Source organism: Oncorhynchus kisutch, linkage group LG8 (genome assembly GCF_002021735.2).
Source record: "Oncorhynchus kisutch isolate 150728-3 linkage group LG8, Okis_V2, whole genome shotgun sequence".
NCBI lineage: Eukaryota > Metazoa > Chordata > Actinopteri > Salmoniformes > Salmonidae > Oncorhynchus > Oncorhynchus kisutch.
In genome coordinates, this window is record NC_034181.2 from 38758463 (window position 1) to 38774593 (window position 16131).

At 40.5% G+C, this 16131-nt stretch overlaps 1 protein-coding gene across 2 annotated transcripts in view; it reads right to left on the reverse strand.

Annotated features, from left to right (window-relative positions):
- trpm3 (transient receptor potential cation channel, subfamily M, member 3) overlaps positions 1 to 16131 on the reverse strand; it is a 211583-nt gene that overhangs the window by 93784 nt on the left and 101668 nt on the right. For both annotated transcript variants that reach the window (XM_031830291.1, XM_031830293.1), the window contains exons 2-6: positions 13052 to 13131; positions 7539 to 7740; positions 6879 to 7092; positions 5699 to 5823; positions 5068 to 5239 (exon numbers count right to left, since the gene is read on the reverse strand). In XM_031830291.1, coding sequence (XP_031686151.1) covers positions 5068 to 5239; positions 5699 to 5823; positions 6879 to 7092; positions 7539 to 7740; positions 13052 to 13131 — 793 coding nt within the window. The remainder of the gene's footprint in view (positions 1 to 5067; positions 5240 to 5698; positions 5824 to 6878; positions 7093 to 7538; positions 7741 to 13051; positions 13132 to 16131) is intronic.

Consider the following 16131-nt stretch of genomic DNA (forward strand, 5'->3'; position numbering starts at 1 on the left):
GCCAATGGCATCCTCCTCTCTTTCATGTTTTTGAAACAGTCTATCACTCTGTCTTATGGTACACACATTATTTGATGCCCTAGGCTACCTGACTAAAATGCTTCCCCGTTAACCTAAATTCCAATCATGGGCAACGTTAAGCTAGTTAACATCAGCCTACTACATCTAGCTACATATTGAACTTCCATCCTCTCAATGCAGGGGCACAACAATGTATGAATTAATGGTTGGATCATAACCGCCGTTATACTGTAATCATTGGCCAGTATGGAGAATTTAATAAAACCACAAGTCGAAATCCTTATCTCCACCCATGTATAATTTAGGAAAGGGACAATTTTAGCTCGCTGGCTAGCTAGCCACCGGGAGGACACAACGAGATACAACAGTTCAAGTTTTTCTGTCAATGACTTATGCTCTCAATGGGATTTTCTAGGAGTGACGCCAAATCCATCACTGGCTTCCCTTTACACTTCTTTTTTGGTGCACCATCTCGCTCAGTTTAGCTCAACACTGATTATTTATTACAGTGCCTTGCGAAAGTATTCGGCCACCTTGAACTTTGCGACCTTTTGCCACATTTCAGGCTTCAAACAAAGATATAAAACTGTATTTTTTTGTGAAGAATCAACCACAAGTGGGACACAATCATGAAGTGGAACGATATTTATTGGATATTTCTAACTTTTTTAACAAATCAAAAACTGAAAAATTGGGCGTGCAAAATTATTCAGCCCCCTTAAGTTAATACTTTGTAGCACCACCTTTTGCTGCGATTACAGCTGTAAGTCGCTTGGGGTATGTCTCTATCAGTTTTGCACATAGAGAGACTGACATTTTTTCCCATTCCTCCTTGCAAAACAGCTCGAGCTCAGTGAGGTTGGATGGAGAGCATTTGTGAACAGCAGTTTTCAGTTCTTTCCACAGATTCTGGATTGGATTCAGGTCTGGACTTTGACTTGGCCATTCTAACACCTGGATATGTTTATTTTTGAACCATTCCATTGTAGATTTTGTTTTATGTTTTGGATCATTGTCTTGTTGGAAGACAAATCTCCGTCCCAGTCTCAGGTCTTTTGCAGACTCCATCAGGTTTTCTTCCAGAATGGTCCTGTATTTGGCTCCATCCATCTTCCCATTAATTTTAACCATCTTCCCTGTCCCTGCTGAAGAAAAGCAGGCCCAAACCATGATGCTGCCACCACCATGTTTGACAGTGGGGATGGTGTGTTCAGGGTGATGAGCTGTGTTGCTTTTACGCCAAACATAACGCTTTGCATTGTTGCCAAAAAGTTCAATTTTGGTTTCATCTGACCAGAGCACCTTCTTCCACATGTTTGGTGTGTCTCCCAGGTGGCTTGTGGCAAACTTTAAACAACACTTTTTATGGATATCTTTAAGAAATAGCTTTCTTCTTGCCACTCTTCCATAAAGGCCAGATTTGTGCAATATACGACTGATTGTTGTCCTATGGACAGAGTCTCCCACCTCAGCTGTAGATCTCTGCAGTTCATCCAGAGTGATCATGGGCCTCTTGGCTGCATCTCTGATCAGTCTTCTCCTTGTATGAGCTGAAAGTTTAGAGGGACGGCCAGGTCTTGGTAGATTTGCAGTGGTCTGATACTCCTTCCATTTCAATATTATCGCTTGCACAGTGCTCCTTGGGATGTTTAAAGCTTGGGAAATCTTTTTGTATCCAAATCCGGCTTTAAACTTCTTCACAACAGTATCTCGGACCTGCCTGGTGTGTTCCTTGTTCTTCATGATGCTCTCTGCGCTTTTAACGGACCTCTGAGACTATCACAGTGCAGGTGCATTTATACGGAGACTTGATTACACACAGGTGGATTGTATTTATCATCATTAGTCATTTAGGTCAACATTGGATCATTCAGAGATCCTCACTGAACTTCTGGAGAGAGTTTGCTGCACTGAAAGTAAAGGGGCTGAATAATTTTGCACGCCCAATTTTTCAGTTTTTGATTTGTTAAAAAAGTTTGAAATATCCAATAAATGTCGTTCCACTTCATGATTGTGTCCCACTTGTTGTTGATTCTTCACACAAAAATACAGTTTTATATCTTTATGTTTGAAGCCTGAAATGTGGTTCAAGGGGGCCGAATACTTTCGCAAGGCACTGTATTTATTGTTTTGTGAAGGGGGCCAGATGCTCGCTGGCTTCCTTGCCTAAAATGCTATGGACCAGACAGCATCAGATAGATAGATGGCCTACACGTATAGAGACAGGGGTGTGCTGTTTCGCTTGCTCGGATGCTTTCTCCTGTGAGATACATTCAGTCTCTTACCAATTTAAGGAAAATTATGAAACACAGAGAGACAAAAGATAAATGATTGTATTTTTATGTATTGATACATTTTTTGGGGAAGCCTGGCTTCCTGTGGCATCCATGACTACACACCACAGCTGCTTTTGCTGCCTTGGTCAACTCTTCAAAGTAGATAAGGCATACTTTCACGAACTCTCTATCCCTCTCTCTCGTAGTTGTATTGTGTACATTCCTCTCTCATGCGGTCTATGCTGTCTTTGTGTATATAACCAAACATAGCAGGCGTAAAAGTGTATCCATCTCGGTCCGAGACAGAAAAAAATGCACAATGGATTATGGTCACTGTAATTAATTACCAAGTTCCTGCGCTGAACTAGGTTGAACATTTGTTTAATGAAAACTACAACTCCCTTCAACCAAGCATCCCACATCGTTCTTGACTTGATTTCTCTCATCAATTATTTGATTTCTCTCTAGAGAAATAGCCTGTTTGGATAACAAAAAAAACAATACTAATTGGAATTCAAGTAATTGAACCGATGTCGGACAATTTAGTTATTTCATAACCAAACTCCCCCAGCACTACACAAGAATGAAGCAATACACAAGAATGAAGCTATAGACAGGGAGTACCCGTACCAGATCAATGTACAGGGGTACGAGGTATATGAGGTAGATATGTACATAAAGATAGGAGAAAAGTCTGGTCTACAGTCCGTCTAGCAACATGTCTGTAAACAATTGTCGCTGCGACATCATGAACATTCTATTGTCGTCCGACATCAAACTTGTTGTTGTCGTTTTGAAAAATATAAACATAAAACGACAGCCTCTGCATGACATCAGCCCGGTTTCTTCAAATAGCATACCTTCTCTATTTTTACACCAATAAACTTATCCGTTTAAAAATGTATTCAGTAAATGTCAACCTAGCAAGCCAGGCAAATAAAGGCAGCTTTCTAAAAACAATGTTTTTGTTCGTTGTTAGCTAGTTTGTGACAGTCGCAGAGACTAGCTTTTTTCATGTCTGTGCGACAAGGACGTTCAACTGTGGTATAAGTTAAATGATGTTTTGAGCAGTGACACTCTAATTGTCAAAGTCATGTTGTTAGTCCAAGCAGTGGTGGAAAAAGTACCCAGTTGTCATACTTGAGTAAAATTAAAGATACCTTAATACAAAATTATTCAAGTAGAGGTGAAAGTCACACAGAAAAATAGTACTTGAATAAAAGTCTTAAAATATTGGGTTTTAAATATACTTAACTATCAAAAGTAAATGTAATTGTTACATGTAATTGTTAAGTAATTTCAAATTCCTTATATTAAGCAAACCAGGCGGCACGATTTTCTTTTTTTTTTTTATTACGGATAGCCAGGGGCACACTCCAACACTCAGACATCATTTACAAATGAAGCATTTGTGTCCCTGAAAACAGGGATTTGTTGATAAAACCAGCCGACAGGTGCAATCAATCATAGCAGGAATTTGGTTAAAAATAACTGATGAAAAATACAGTTTTCAGAAGCAGGTTCATTTCTGGATTTGCTCCATTTCAAATGATTGAGAAGTCTATTTTAAGAGTGGCGGCAACGAGGTGTGTGCATTTTATATTTATGCAAATAAACGTGGTGCTCAGGCTCCATAAAACATTGGAAATTCAAGTAGAATAATGTGATGTGACAAGGGCCTCACATAGATAAGCTCACAATCCTTCTTCAGAAATAATGCCGTTGTGGAGGATACACTAACAAATAGACATATTAGGGCTGAGAATTACCATGGATGCCACTATTTGATATTATCACAATACTGAGGTGCCAATACGATATATATTGCAATTCTTTTTCGATACTGCAATTTTATTGCGACGATGTTCCAAACATATTACTTACCATATGTCTGCTCAGAGGAATTAGAGAGAGCCATGAGAAAACGAGTCATCGGTCATGGAAATAAAAGTGCTGAAAACATATTGGCTCACCATTTTCTTTTTGTTAAAGACGGAGAACAAGAGAAGGAAAAATGATTTCGTTTTTTTGCGCAGGTACAGCCGACTAGCTCAAAAATAATATTGAGAGATATTGTTAAAAATAATGTCCCGATATGTAACTTTATCCATCACTAAGAGATCATTTGAAAAAGTTAATTGTACTCTCAACACCAGCAGTGGCTGTGTTGTGTACATGCACGTACATACAAGCTCTGAATCAGTGAAACACATGGCAGAACTATTTTGACTGTTTGCTGAGGTTTTCTAGCTCTCTCAAACACACACACACACACACACACACACACACACACACACACACACACACACACACACACACACACACACACACACACTAGAAGAAGTGGAAAGGGAGGATTACTGGCTTCAGTTGAGGCGATGATGACCTGTGTCAGGTGATTAAATACTTGGTTGTGGATAAGAAATCTCCAAGATAGAGAGGGCCAGTTTCAAAGCCTTTTGAAGAGAATTACATCAGGCTAAATCTGACAGAATACCATCATGAATATGAAATATTGACCAGGTTGTCTACATGAACGAGCCTGTCATTGGGTCGTAGTAGAGTACCAACATCCAGCAGATTTAACAGATGCAGTGTAAATTACTTAGGGAATATTAAAATAACTGAAAATACTTGCACAATATTTAATTAAAACACTCTCCCATAGGTGAATACAGTAACGTTGGGAGGTCATCATTTATACAGTGTGCACTGTGCAGGTATCTTTTTTTGGCTCTTGCTGTGATTGACAGGGGCCGACTCCACTCACGTGTGTTGATTTTCTGCAAGGAGATGTGTTTCTCGAGCTGTCTACGCAGTCTGACCTCTGCACCGTACTTCCCTGTTGTCCCATTATCGGCCAGGATGAAATGGGAGTGCAGGCTGTTGAGCACAGTCAGCTTGCTCAGCGGGTTGGACATGGTCTGATACGGTCGGACCACCTGTTGGACCACGACAAAGTATTCATCATCAACACGTTCCGCTTACTCAGCATGTTTAGAAAATAAACTGTCAAAGACAATATGTAGCCTCTGGTCAACTGCTTGAGACCGAAACACCCATACACACATGCACACGCGCACACACAGTCTTGTACAGCTAATCTCAATTCAGTCCCATTCAAAATCCTATTTTCCCTAACCCTTAACCCTAACCCTAACCCTAACCTTAACCCAAAAACCTAACCTTAACCCTAACCCTGATCCTAGCTCCTAACCCTAACCACTAATGTAATTCTAACCATAACCCGAAACCCCCTAGAAATAGCACGTCCACACACACACACACACACACACACACACACAAATACAGTATGGGCACAGATGTATGAATGCACTCACACATGCACACACGCTTGCAAGCACTCACACACACACACACACACACACACAGTAACTTACATCTTTTCCCACCAGGTCCTCCTGGTTCTCCACAATGCCCCAGGGGGCAATGCCGATAGTGCAGATCTTCCCCCGGGATTTAGAGGCATGGTCCTTCAGCGCATCACCCACATGCCGGATCACCCCTGAGTGTATGTTTGTAATATGTGACAGAGAGAGGGGGAGAGAGAGAGAGTGTATATGTGTGTGACATGAGAGAGATAATAGATTGTACATGTGAGGGAGAGTTTTATGTGTATGTGTTTTAGACAGAGAGATTAAGAAAGAGAGGCATTCTGTCATTATTGATACATAGACTGATCTTAAATAAATGACACACCCACTACTAAAATATAAAGTCAGACATTAACACAGCACCCAGAGCGACAGACAGGTACTGTATATATCAGCCCCCCCCCCCTTTTCTCAAACTCTCTTCCCCTCTATCTCCCCCCAGTCATGCCTGGAGGGTCACCGTGCATCACCCAGGTAGGTGCCGGATGAGGTGAGTTTCCCCCTACTATGTATGTAAAGCGCTATGGGTCCCTCACTTGGTAGAAAAGTGCTATATAAATCCAATCAATTATTATTATCTCATTTCAACCTTCTGCCTGACACTCACTATTCACTTATTTCTGTGCCCTGTGTCCTCTCCGTACATTTGTCACCCTCCCGTCTTTTTCTTTCCTTCTCTGTTTCTATTCTATTTCTTCAGTTTCTCACCATCTGTCTTCCCCCATTCTTTCTCTTTTTCTCCAATCTCTGCACCTCTCTCTCATTTCTGTCACACCTGTCTCTCTTCTCTTTCTGTTGATAACCTTTCCCATATTTATTTTATTTTACCTTTATTTAACTAGGCAAGTCAGTTAAGAATAAATTCGTATTTTCAATGTCGGCCTAGGAACAGTGGGTTAACTGCCTGTTCAGGGGCAGAACGACAGATTTGTACCTTGTCAGCTCGGGGGTTTGAACCCTATGAGGTGACCACCCGCCAGCAAGATTACACCCAAATGTAATGTTGCAGCTACAGTTAAGATTAGGGTAAGCATTAGGGTTAAGCTGAGTTTAAAAAAAACGATTAACACAAAACAAGAGCAGCGACAAACAGAAGCATAGGGTTAATGGGTAACAACGACACAGCACGTGGTTGTTATTAGCCCGCTAAGTGGGCCTGGTTTATTCCTCCACCCACCCAGCCCACCTGTGTTGACCCCGCCAGTGAAGATCCAGGCTCCCGTTGTCATGGCAGCCTTGATGAGGCCCTTGCCAAAGACCTGTTTGAGTTTGGGCTGCAGCTCAAAGTTCTGCAGGCCCCCATGCACTGAGATGAGCAGCTTGGGAAGGTCCAGCTGCCACTCCTTAGTCATAAGGTGCAGCAGGAGTTCTGGTTTGGTGTCATAGGACACACGCACATACTGCAAATGAACACACAAATGAAATACATGTGTATGTTTGATGTTAATGTATGTCTTCTCACTTTTTTTGTCTTGAATTTTTTCCCATCACATTGCATTTTCTTGTACGTAAGACAAATATTTGTGAAACAGAAAATAAAGAAATGCCTGATATAATATAATCAACACCCAATAGGTATCGTTTTGTTGGTATTGAATCAATGTAAAATATAGATTAAAATGAGAGGGCACAATAAAGCTGTTCAAAACATTTGAGTACATACATTTAATAAGCTCATTGGAATCGGATTATTTTAACTCTCATCAAGATATCTGTCTGCAGTCATGTAGATAGGCCCTATCTGTCTACAGATAATGCTAATGTGAGTATGTCCTTATTTATCTATCAATCCTATGTCTATGTCAAGCAATGTTATATCATTCAATCCCATGTATAAAGCGGTCACCATGGCTTTGTTAGAGTGGCCCCCTCCCTGGAACTCGATGGTTCCGAAGGCGTCGGTGGGGCTGAGCTGGGTGTGTTTGCTGATAGACCATTTCTCCGATAGGCTGTCATTCTTAACCAGACGCTCCGCCTTATCGTTCTGACTGGAGGAGATGCCGGGGGGCAGGCCAACGTGCTGACCAATCAGACGGCCGCAGAAGCACCTGAGGAGGGAAAAGGTGGACAGGTAGTCAGAGCAGGGGCTGGCTTCCTGTTCCTCACTCTCCTCTTCATCTTCCTTCCCAGCCTCCTCGTCTTCCTCCTCACTCTCCTCATTAAACTCAAGAGGTGAAGTGAAACAAAGAGCATTGCCGATCGAAATGTCATGAATAGAGCTGACATGATTCCCGTATTCTACATATCAGACATTCAGGTTTGTTCTACATAATACATTTCTCTCTGAACGTGTTGCATCCTTCTGAACAGACCCTAGATGTGCACTAGAGCTGGGGAGGAGGTATTGACATGTGGGTAAAGTTCCCTTGCATCTACTGTGAGAGAACAGATTTCAAAGGCTGTCCACACAAACCCCATGCAGCTGACTCTCTCTCCTTCCTACAAATCTGTTAAACCATGTAATATAGCCATTAGACATAAGTCAATGGTCATATGCACAGGACATAAATGGAGTTGAAATGTGACAGGTCCAGACAGGAGCCTCTGAAAGCAGACAACTGGAAACTTTATTCTGAGATGATGTAAGCGCCGGCCTGAGATAAAAATAAAAACATTTCTATCCACCTGCACGCCGTCGACTCGTTTTTTACAGATGTAAAAGTAACAATTTGATCCTGGAGCACCAACATTTTTCCTAAAGAGCTTACAAACAGTAGCTTCTAGTGTGATGTGTGGGTTGTGCTCGAGTCAGGCAGTTTCCTCTCCATCTGTCACCTGGAGCGATAGCAGTAGTCTACATTTCCATAATACCATTTGACAGCGATAGAGAGGGGAAGGGGAAGGGGGATGGGGAAACATCATTTTTTTCTGTGCTATATTCTGCAAATTGCAAGCTTTATTTCAGTGTGATGTAACTCCCTAGAAATAGTGATTTTGGTGATTCACAACATTTTATGATATGTGTATTATGGTTGTTCTGAATGCCCACTTAGGCAGAACATATGGCAGAGTCATTGAAACTTTTAATTACATCCTTTAGAGATACACCTCTCCTTCATTCGACTGACATTATCACATACACTTCGAAAAAAATGTGCTATTTAGAACCTAAAAGGGTTCTTCAACTGTTCCCAAAGCAGAACATTTGAATAACCCTTTGTAACGGTCTTGAGATGACAGAAGCTGGGAGACAGGAAGCAAGTACAGGGTGAGGATTTAATAAAAAATAGACATAGAAAAAAGAAAAGCAGATGCTGCCATCATCTACACCGTATTTCTGACAAATTTGATATTATTTTAATGGATTTATTTTTGTTTTTCTTTCAAAAACAAGAAAATGTCTAAGTGACCCCAAACTTTTGAATGGTAGTGTGTATATATATATATATATATATATATGACTCCAACCTAAGTATATGTAAACTTCTGACTTCAACTGTGTATGTATGTATGTATGTATGTATGTATGTATGTATGTATGTATGTATGTATATACACACACACACACACACACACACACACACACACACACACACACACACATATGTATATATACATACACAGTTGAAGTCAGAAGTTTACATACACTTAGGTTGGAGTCATTAAAACTCGTTTTTCAACTACTCCACAAATTTCTTGTTAAAAAATTATAGTTTTGGCAAGTCGGTTAGGACATCTACTTTGTGCAGGACACAAGTCATTTTTCCAACAAATGTTGACAGACAGATTATTTCACTTATAATTCACTGTATTACAATTCCAGTGGGTCAGAAGTTTACAAACACTAAGTTGACTGTGCCTTTAAAACAGCTTGGGAAATTCCAGAAAATGATGTCATGGCTTTAGAAGCTTCTGATAGGCTAATTGACATCATTTGAGCCAATTGGAGGTGTACCTGTACCTGTGCTTGACATCATGGGAAAATCAAAAGTAATCAGCCCAAAAGATGTGTAGACCTCCACAAGTCTGGTTCATCCTTGGGAGCAATTTCCAAACGGCTTAAGGTACCACGTTCATCTGTACAAACAATAGTATGCAAGTATAAACACCATGGAACCACAGGTTAGCCGTCATACCGCTCAGGAAGGAGACACGTTCTGTCTCCTAGAGATGAACGTACTTCGGTGTGAAAAGTGCAAATCAAACCCAGAACAACAGCAAAGGACCTTGTGAAGATGCTGGAGGAAACGGGTACAAAAGTATCTATATCCACAATAAAACGAGTCCTATATCGACATAACCTGAAAGGCCGCTCAACAAGGAAGAAGCCACTGCTCCAAAATCACCATAAAAAAGCCAGACTACGGTTTGCAACTGCACATGGGGACAAAAAAAGTACTTTTTTTGGAGAAATGTCCTCTGGTCTGATGAAACAAAAATAGAGCTGTTTGGCCATAATGACCATTGTTATGTTTGGAGTAAAAAGGGTGGAGGCTTACAAGCCGAAGAACACCATCCCAACCGTGAAGCACGGGGGTGGCAGCATCATGTTGTAGGAGGGACTGGTGCACTTCACAAAATAGATGGCATGGAAAATGCCACACCAATTATGTGGATATATTGAAACAACATCTCAAGACATCAGTCAGGAAGTTAAAGCTTGGTCGCAATTGGATCTTCCAAATGGACAATGACCCCAAGCATACTTCCAAAGTTGTGGCAAAATGGCTTAAGGACAACAAAGTCAAGGTATTGGAGTGGCAATCACAAAGCCCCGACCTCAGTCCTATAGAACATTTGTGGGCAGAACTGAAAAAGTGTGTGCGAGCAAGGAGGCCTACAAACCTGACTCAGTTACACCAACTTTGTCAGTAGGAATGGGCCAAAATTCCCCCAACTTATTGTGGGAAGCTTTTGGACTCAAGGACATTCAGATACTTGTCCCGAAGCCACTCCTGCACTGTCTTGGTCGTGTGCTTAGGGTTGTTTTTCTGTTGGAAGGGGAACCTTCGCCCCAGTCTGAGGTCCTGAGTTCTCTGGAGCAGGTTTTCATCAAGTATCTCTCTGTACTTTGCTCTGTTCATCTTTCCCTCGATCCTGACTAGTATCCCAGTCCCTGCCTCTGAAGAACAGCCTCCTCCATGCTTCACCATAGGAAAGGTGCCAGGTTTAGTCCAGAAGTGACGCTTGGCATTCAGGCCAAATAGTTTCATCTTGGTTTCATCAGACCAGACAATCTTGTTTCTCATGGTCTGAGAGTCTTTAGGTGCCTTTTGAAAAACTCCAAGCAGGCTGTCATGTGCCTTTTACTGAGGAGTGACTTCTGTCTGGCCACCATACCATAAAGGCCTGATCGGTGGAGTGCTGTAGAGATGGTTGTACCTCTGGAAGTTTCTCCCATGTCCACAGGGGAACTCTGGAGCTCTGTCCGAGTGGCCATCGGGTTCTCAGTCACCTCCCTGACCAAGGCACTTCTCTCCCACTTGCTCAATTTGGCCAGGTGGCCAGCTCTAGGAAGAGTCTTGGTGGTTCCAAACTTCTTCCATTTAAGAATGACAGAGACCACTCTGTTCTTGGGGACCTTCAACGTTGCAGAATATTTTTGGTACCCTTCTCCAGATCTGTGTCTTGATACAATAATGTCTCGGAGCGCTATTTCTTTCTTTTTTTTTGTAATAAAATGCAAACATTTATAAAAAACGTTTTTTGCTTTGTCGTTATGGGGTATTGTGTGTAGATTGATAAGAGAAAAAAATGATGTAAGAATTGTAGAACGTAACAAAATGTGGAAAATGTCTCAATTTCCGAATGCACTGTATACAGTATATATATATATATATATATATATATATATATATATATATATATATATATACTCATTCAATGGTTTTCTTTATTTTTACTATTTTATACATTGTAGACTAAGAGTGAAGACATCAAAATTAGAAAATAACATATATAGAATCATGTAGTATCCAAAAAAGTGTTAAACAAATCAAAATGTATTTAATATTTGAGATACTTTGAAGTAGCGACCCTTTGCCTTTTATAACCGTTTTGCTATACTCTTGGCATTCTCTCAACCAGATTCATGAAGACCTGGAATGCATTTCAATTAGTGCTTGATGATTTTTGTGACTGCACTTAAGGAAACTTTCAAAGATCTTGACATTTTCCAGATTGACTGACCTTCATGTCTTAAAGTAATGATGGACTGTCGTTGTTTTAAATGCTCATAAAAGTTTGAAAAATGTATTGTTCCAAACAAGCTGTTCAGTTATTTACTACTCTGCCCCTCAGTGACTGCCAGCAGAGGCAGTTCCGCCTCCGTTCAAGCATTACTTGGATTGTGTTGCCATAAGGGAGAACTGCATATGGCATAATTTATAATAACACAAAGAAATGGACCTTCCTTGCGGCACTCAAATGTGCGTTCAGTCAGAACTTCTGGGGCTGGGTCTCGTCCCAATCAGTCTCTCGCGCCAGATGGCTTACTTCTGCAAGTGACTCTAGGTTGAAGATGGGAACCTAGACATGGCTAGATCTGCTCTATTAGATGGCACTAAAGCAAAAAGTCAATTTGTAATTAACTTGTAAATAAATCATCTTAACAGTCATAGGAGCCTGGTACTTGATAAACCGGACAACTACAACTAACAATAGTGGAAGGATAGAGGGATACACTAGCAAGACCTTCCTCATCATGGATCTGGTAGGGAAAAAAACATGGCCAATTTTGTAGTTTCTCCCTGATTTAGTTTGTCAGATTCTAGTGTAGGTGGCAGGGTGACAGATTGTGTGGACAAAAACAGAATAAAACCGGGTGTATGACAAAGCATGAACAAATTAATTAACCAGCTACAGTATTTTTGAGAAATATAGAAAAATAGTTTGTCGATTTATTTTGGTCAAATTAACCAGTTATCTACCGTTGATAAGCAGCTAGCTAGCTATAGCTAGCTAGCTGGTACAGTAGCTTGCTAGATAGTTAGAAAATATCAAGTCTTTTAAACTCATATCTAACTAACACAGAAATATGTTTATTAACTGGCTAGCACATCATGCTTTGCAACTTTATGTTAGCTAGCTATCCCCAGTTAGAAAATGTGTTTTCGATTATTGCATTGCAATAGTGGTCATTCGGTTTTATTATGCAATAGTGAAATAGGTGTATTTATGCTGTTGTTCAAATACACAGATCACTTTATATGTCTTCTCAAAGAAGATACCATTAGTTTGAAAACATGACATATTTCTGTCATGCTGCGTTGTAGACAACAACCATCTCGCGCCCCAGGTATTCTGTCAATCAGTGGCCGCCGCTGATCAACTGTGCCATGTATGGTGCCTGGGAGGATGTAAATAATATAATTTCCCTTTTACATTGAATGACAAAATTGTATTCTAAAACCCACTTACCTATGGGGGTCTTTGGCGCTCACTATGATATGAACACATTCTCTCTTGCTGAAGGCTCTTTCTATCCACGATTTCTGTGCCTGTAGAGAGAAGAGAAGACGCTCAGTCACTTCGTCCCTCAAACTCAAACAACAGGATTCTGAATGTGAGCGAGTGAGGCTAGAGCATTACAGGTGCCACATCAAGAGGCATGCAAGCAGCTAGTACCAAGCTAAACCCTCAGTGCGAGTCTGAGCCCAGTCTGAGCCCAACTCATTACCTGGGAGGAGGAGAGGCATGTCTCTACCAAGTGACAAAGCACTTCATTAGAGTGGGAGGGAGGATCACCATATTAAGCTTCACAATACCTAGGGGATTTAGTTAGTCTTACACAGACACATTCTCTTCAAGGACCAGGTATCTAGCTCTTGCAGAATTTGAAGTGCGTACATATAAACCACATAGCCACAGGTCTCCTATCTGCTATCGACTATTTAAGGTGCATATTTGATGTCTTAAAACCAAGAGTTGGAAATGACTATCAAGTATGTGCGCGCACGCACACACACCGCAGTAGAGCAGAACGCAAGCTTACACTTACATGCACTTGTATTTTAACTCACACAAACTCATCCATGCAAACTAACACACACTCAAATACAAAGATTTTATATAGTTTATCGACACAGGCATTTCCCCATTGAGATAAAGTGTAGAGAGTAAGCGGATGGTCTGTGCACCCAGGCAGTAAATTCGGTTTGAATGTATTAGATATGAGCAGTTCTTCATCCTGCTCCTGTGGAATCCATAAATATGGAACATTTCCTAATTTCCATGGTATTATAGCATAACTGACAGCCAATGGAAAGAAACGTGTGTGTCGGTGGGATGCTGCTGTCATGTCTACTGCAGGTGTCTGAGGGAGAGAGCTACAACAACAGCACTGGACTGGGATCCGTCACTGACAATATACCTTTTTAAACAGCTTTTTGAGGAGTAACGGAAGTGAACACTGGAACCCCAAAGAACTTCTGATGAGTTTGTAAACAACAGCTGTTGCGTTGCGGCTGTAAACAGCTAGCTAGCTAACTTCGTCTAGTTGTTTCTCAAGGCCAAAATTACCATAGTATTCGTGGGTGGGATGGTCTTTATGTCTGGGGACTAATCTATTTTTGAAAATGTAAGTTTATATATTTACCAAAGAAGCATCACAAAGGGGTGCATTGCCTGCATGGATAGTAACGTTGTGGATAGTAAGGGTTGTGTAGCACACGGGTAAATTGTTTATCAAGTTAACCATCTATTCTAGGTAACGTCAGCTAGGTAGCTACATGTAAATAGGATAGACAGCATTCCAATATGATTTATTTATTTATTACACAAGCGTTAGCTTGATCTGCTAAAAACAACAATGTTAGCCAGCTAACGTTAGCTAGTAGCTAGCTAAGCTAGATAGCTAATGATTAGATTTTCAGACCCAAAGAGAGATCTATGAAAATAGAAAAACACTATTGCAACGAAATATGAAATATTATATCACTTGAGAATAATGAAGCAAGTCCTGGTCTAATTTCTGCAGATGAAGGTCCCACAGAAAGTCCCAGGTCCTGGAGAGACTGAAGAGTATATCTCCAATGGGTTATAAATGCTATTGGTTTACTCTTAGAATTGGTTGTAGGACCACAAAAATTATGTTAAAAGTAACAACGGATAGACCTAGAATATGCATGGCCAACCTTGCTCCTAGAGATCTAGTTACTTGGTGTGCAGGTTTCCGTTCCAGCCCAGCCCTGACATTATGCTTTTGCTTATTATTTATATTACACACTACACATTTAGCTATTCAATCAAATCTTGTTTTGTAGTAAATACAATAACCATTTACATATGTATTCTTTGTATTTTATTAAATAAAGTGTTGATTCTTTGATCTAAGTATCGTGTATTTGTTGGTCATTAAACATTCCCTGTTTGTCTGTTTATTTGTTTGTCATTCACTGTCATTTTGTCTGATGATATTGCACAAATTTGTGCTGCAGCTGAAGTCCTTGATCATTGGTGGGGGTGTAATCTGAAGAGATTTCACTCCATGCTTCATGAAGCACCTCCCACAAGTTGGATTGGCTTGATGAGCACTTCTTACGTACCATACGATCAAGCTGTTCCCACAACAGCTCAATAGGGTTGAGATCTGGTGACTGTGCTGGCAAGAACAATGTGTGTACCGTATATATCTAATTTGTTCAGTTTTTTGATTGGGTCAAGAAACACAAACTTGTCATTTTGTGCTAGCAAGCCAAATAACTTGCTAATTAGCAATTATGGTGTGCTGTTGCGCCGGCTGTTTACTGGGGAACCCTATTGACTACATCATCTCTGTGCCCCACACCTACAATTATCTGTAAAGTCCCTCAGTCGAGCAGTGAATTTCAAACACAGATTCAACCACAAAGACCAGGGAGATTTTTCAATGCCTCGTAAAGAAGGGCACCGATTGTTAGATGTGTAAAACATAAAAAAAGCATAGTTATTAATTCAACTTTGGATGGTGTATCAATACACACAGTCACTACAAAGATACAGGCGTTCTTCCTAACTTGCCGGAGAGGAAGGAAACCGCTCAGGAATTTCACCATGAGGCCATGAGGCCAGTTTAATGGCTGTGAAAGGATAAAACTGAGAATGGATCAACAAAATTGTTGTTACTCCACAATACTAACCTAAATGACAGAGTGGAAAAAAAGGAAGCCTGTACAGAATAAAAATATTCCAAAACATATATCCTGTTTGCAATTAGGCATTAACCTTTTATAACTAGGGGACAGTATTTTCATTTTTGGATTTAAAAAAATCCCGTTTTAAACGACAAGATACTCGACTATGCATATAATTGACAGCTTTGGATAGAAAACTTTCCAACAAAATTGCAAAGATATTGTCTGTGAGTGCAACAGAACTGATGTTACAGGCGAAACCCAGATAAAAATCCAATCAGGAAGTGCCGCATTTTTTAAAACCGCCTCATGCCAATGACTCCTTATATGGCTGTGAATGAGCTACGAATGAGCTTTCTACATGTTCCCCAAGGTGTCTACAGCATT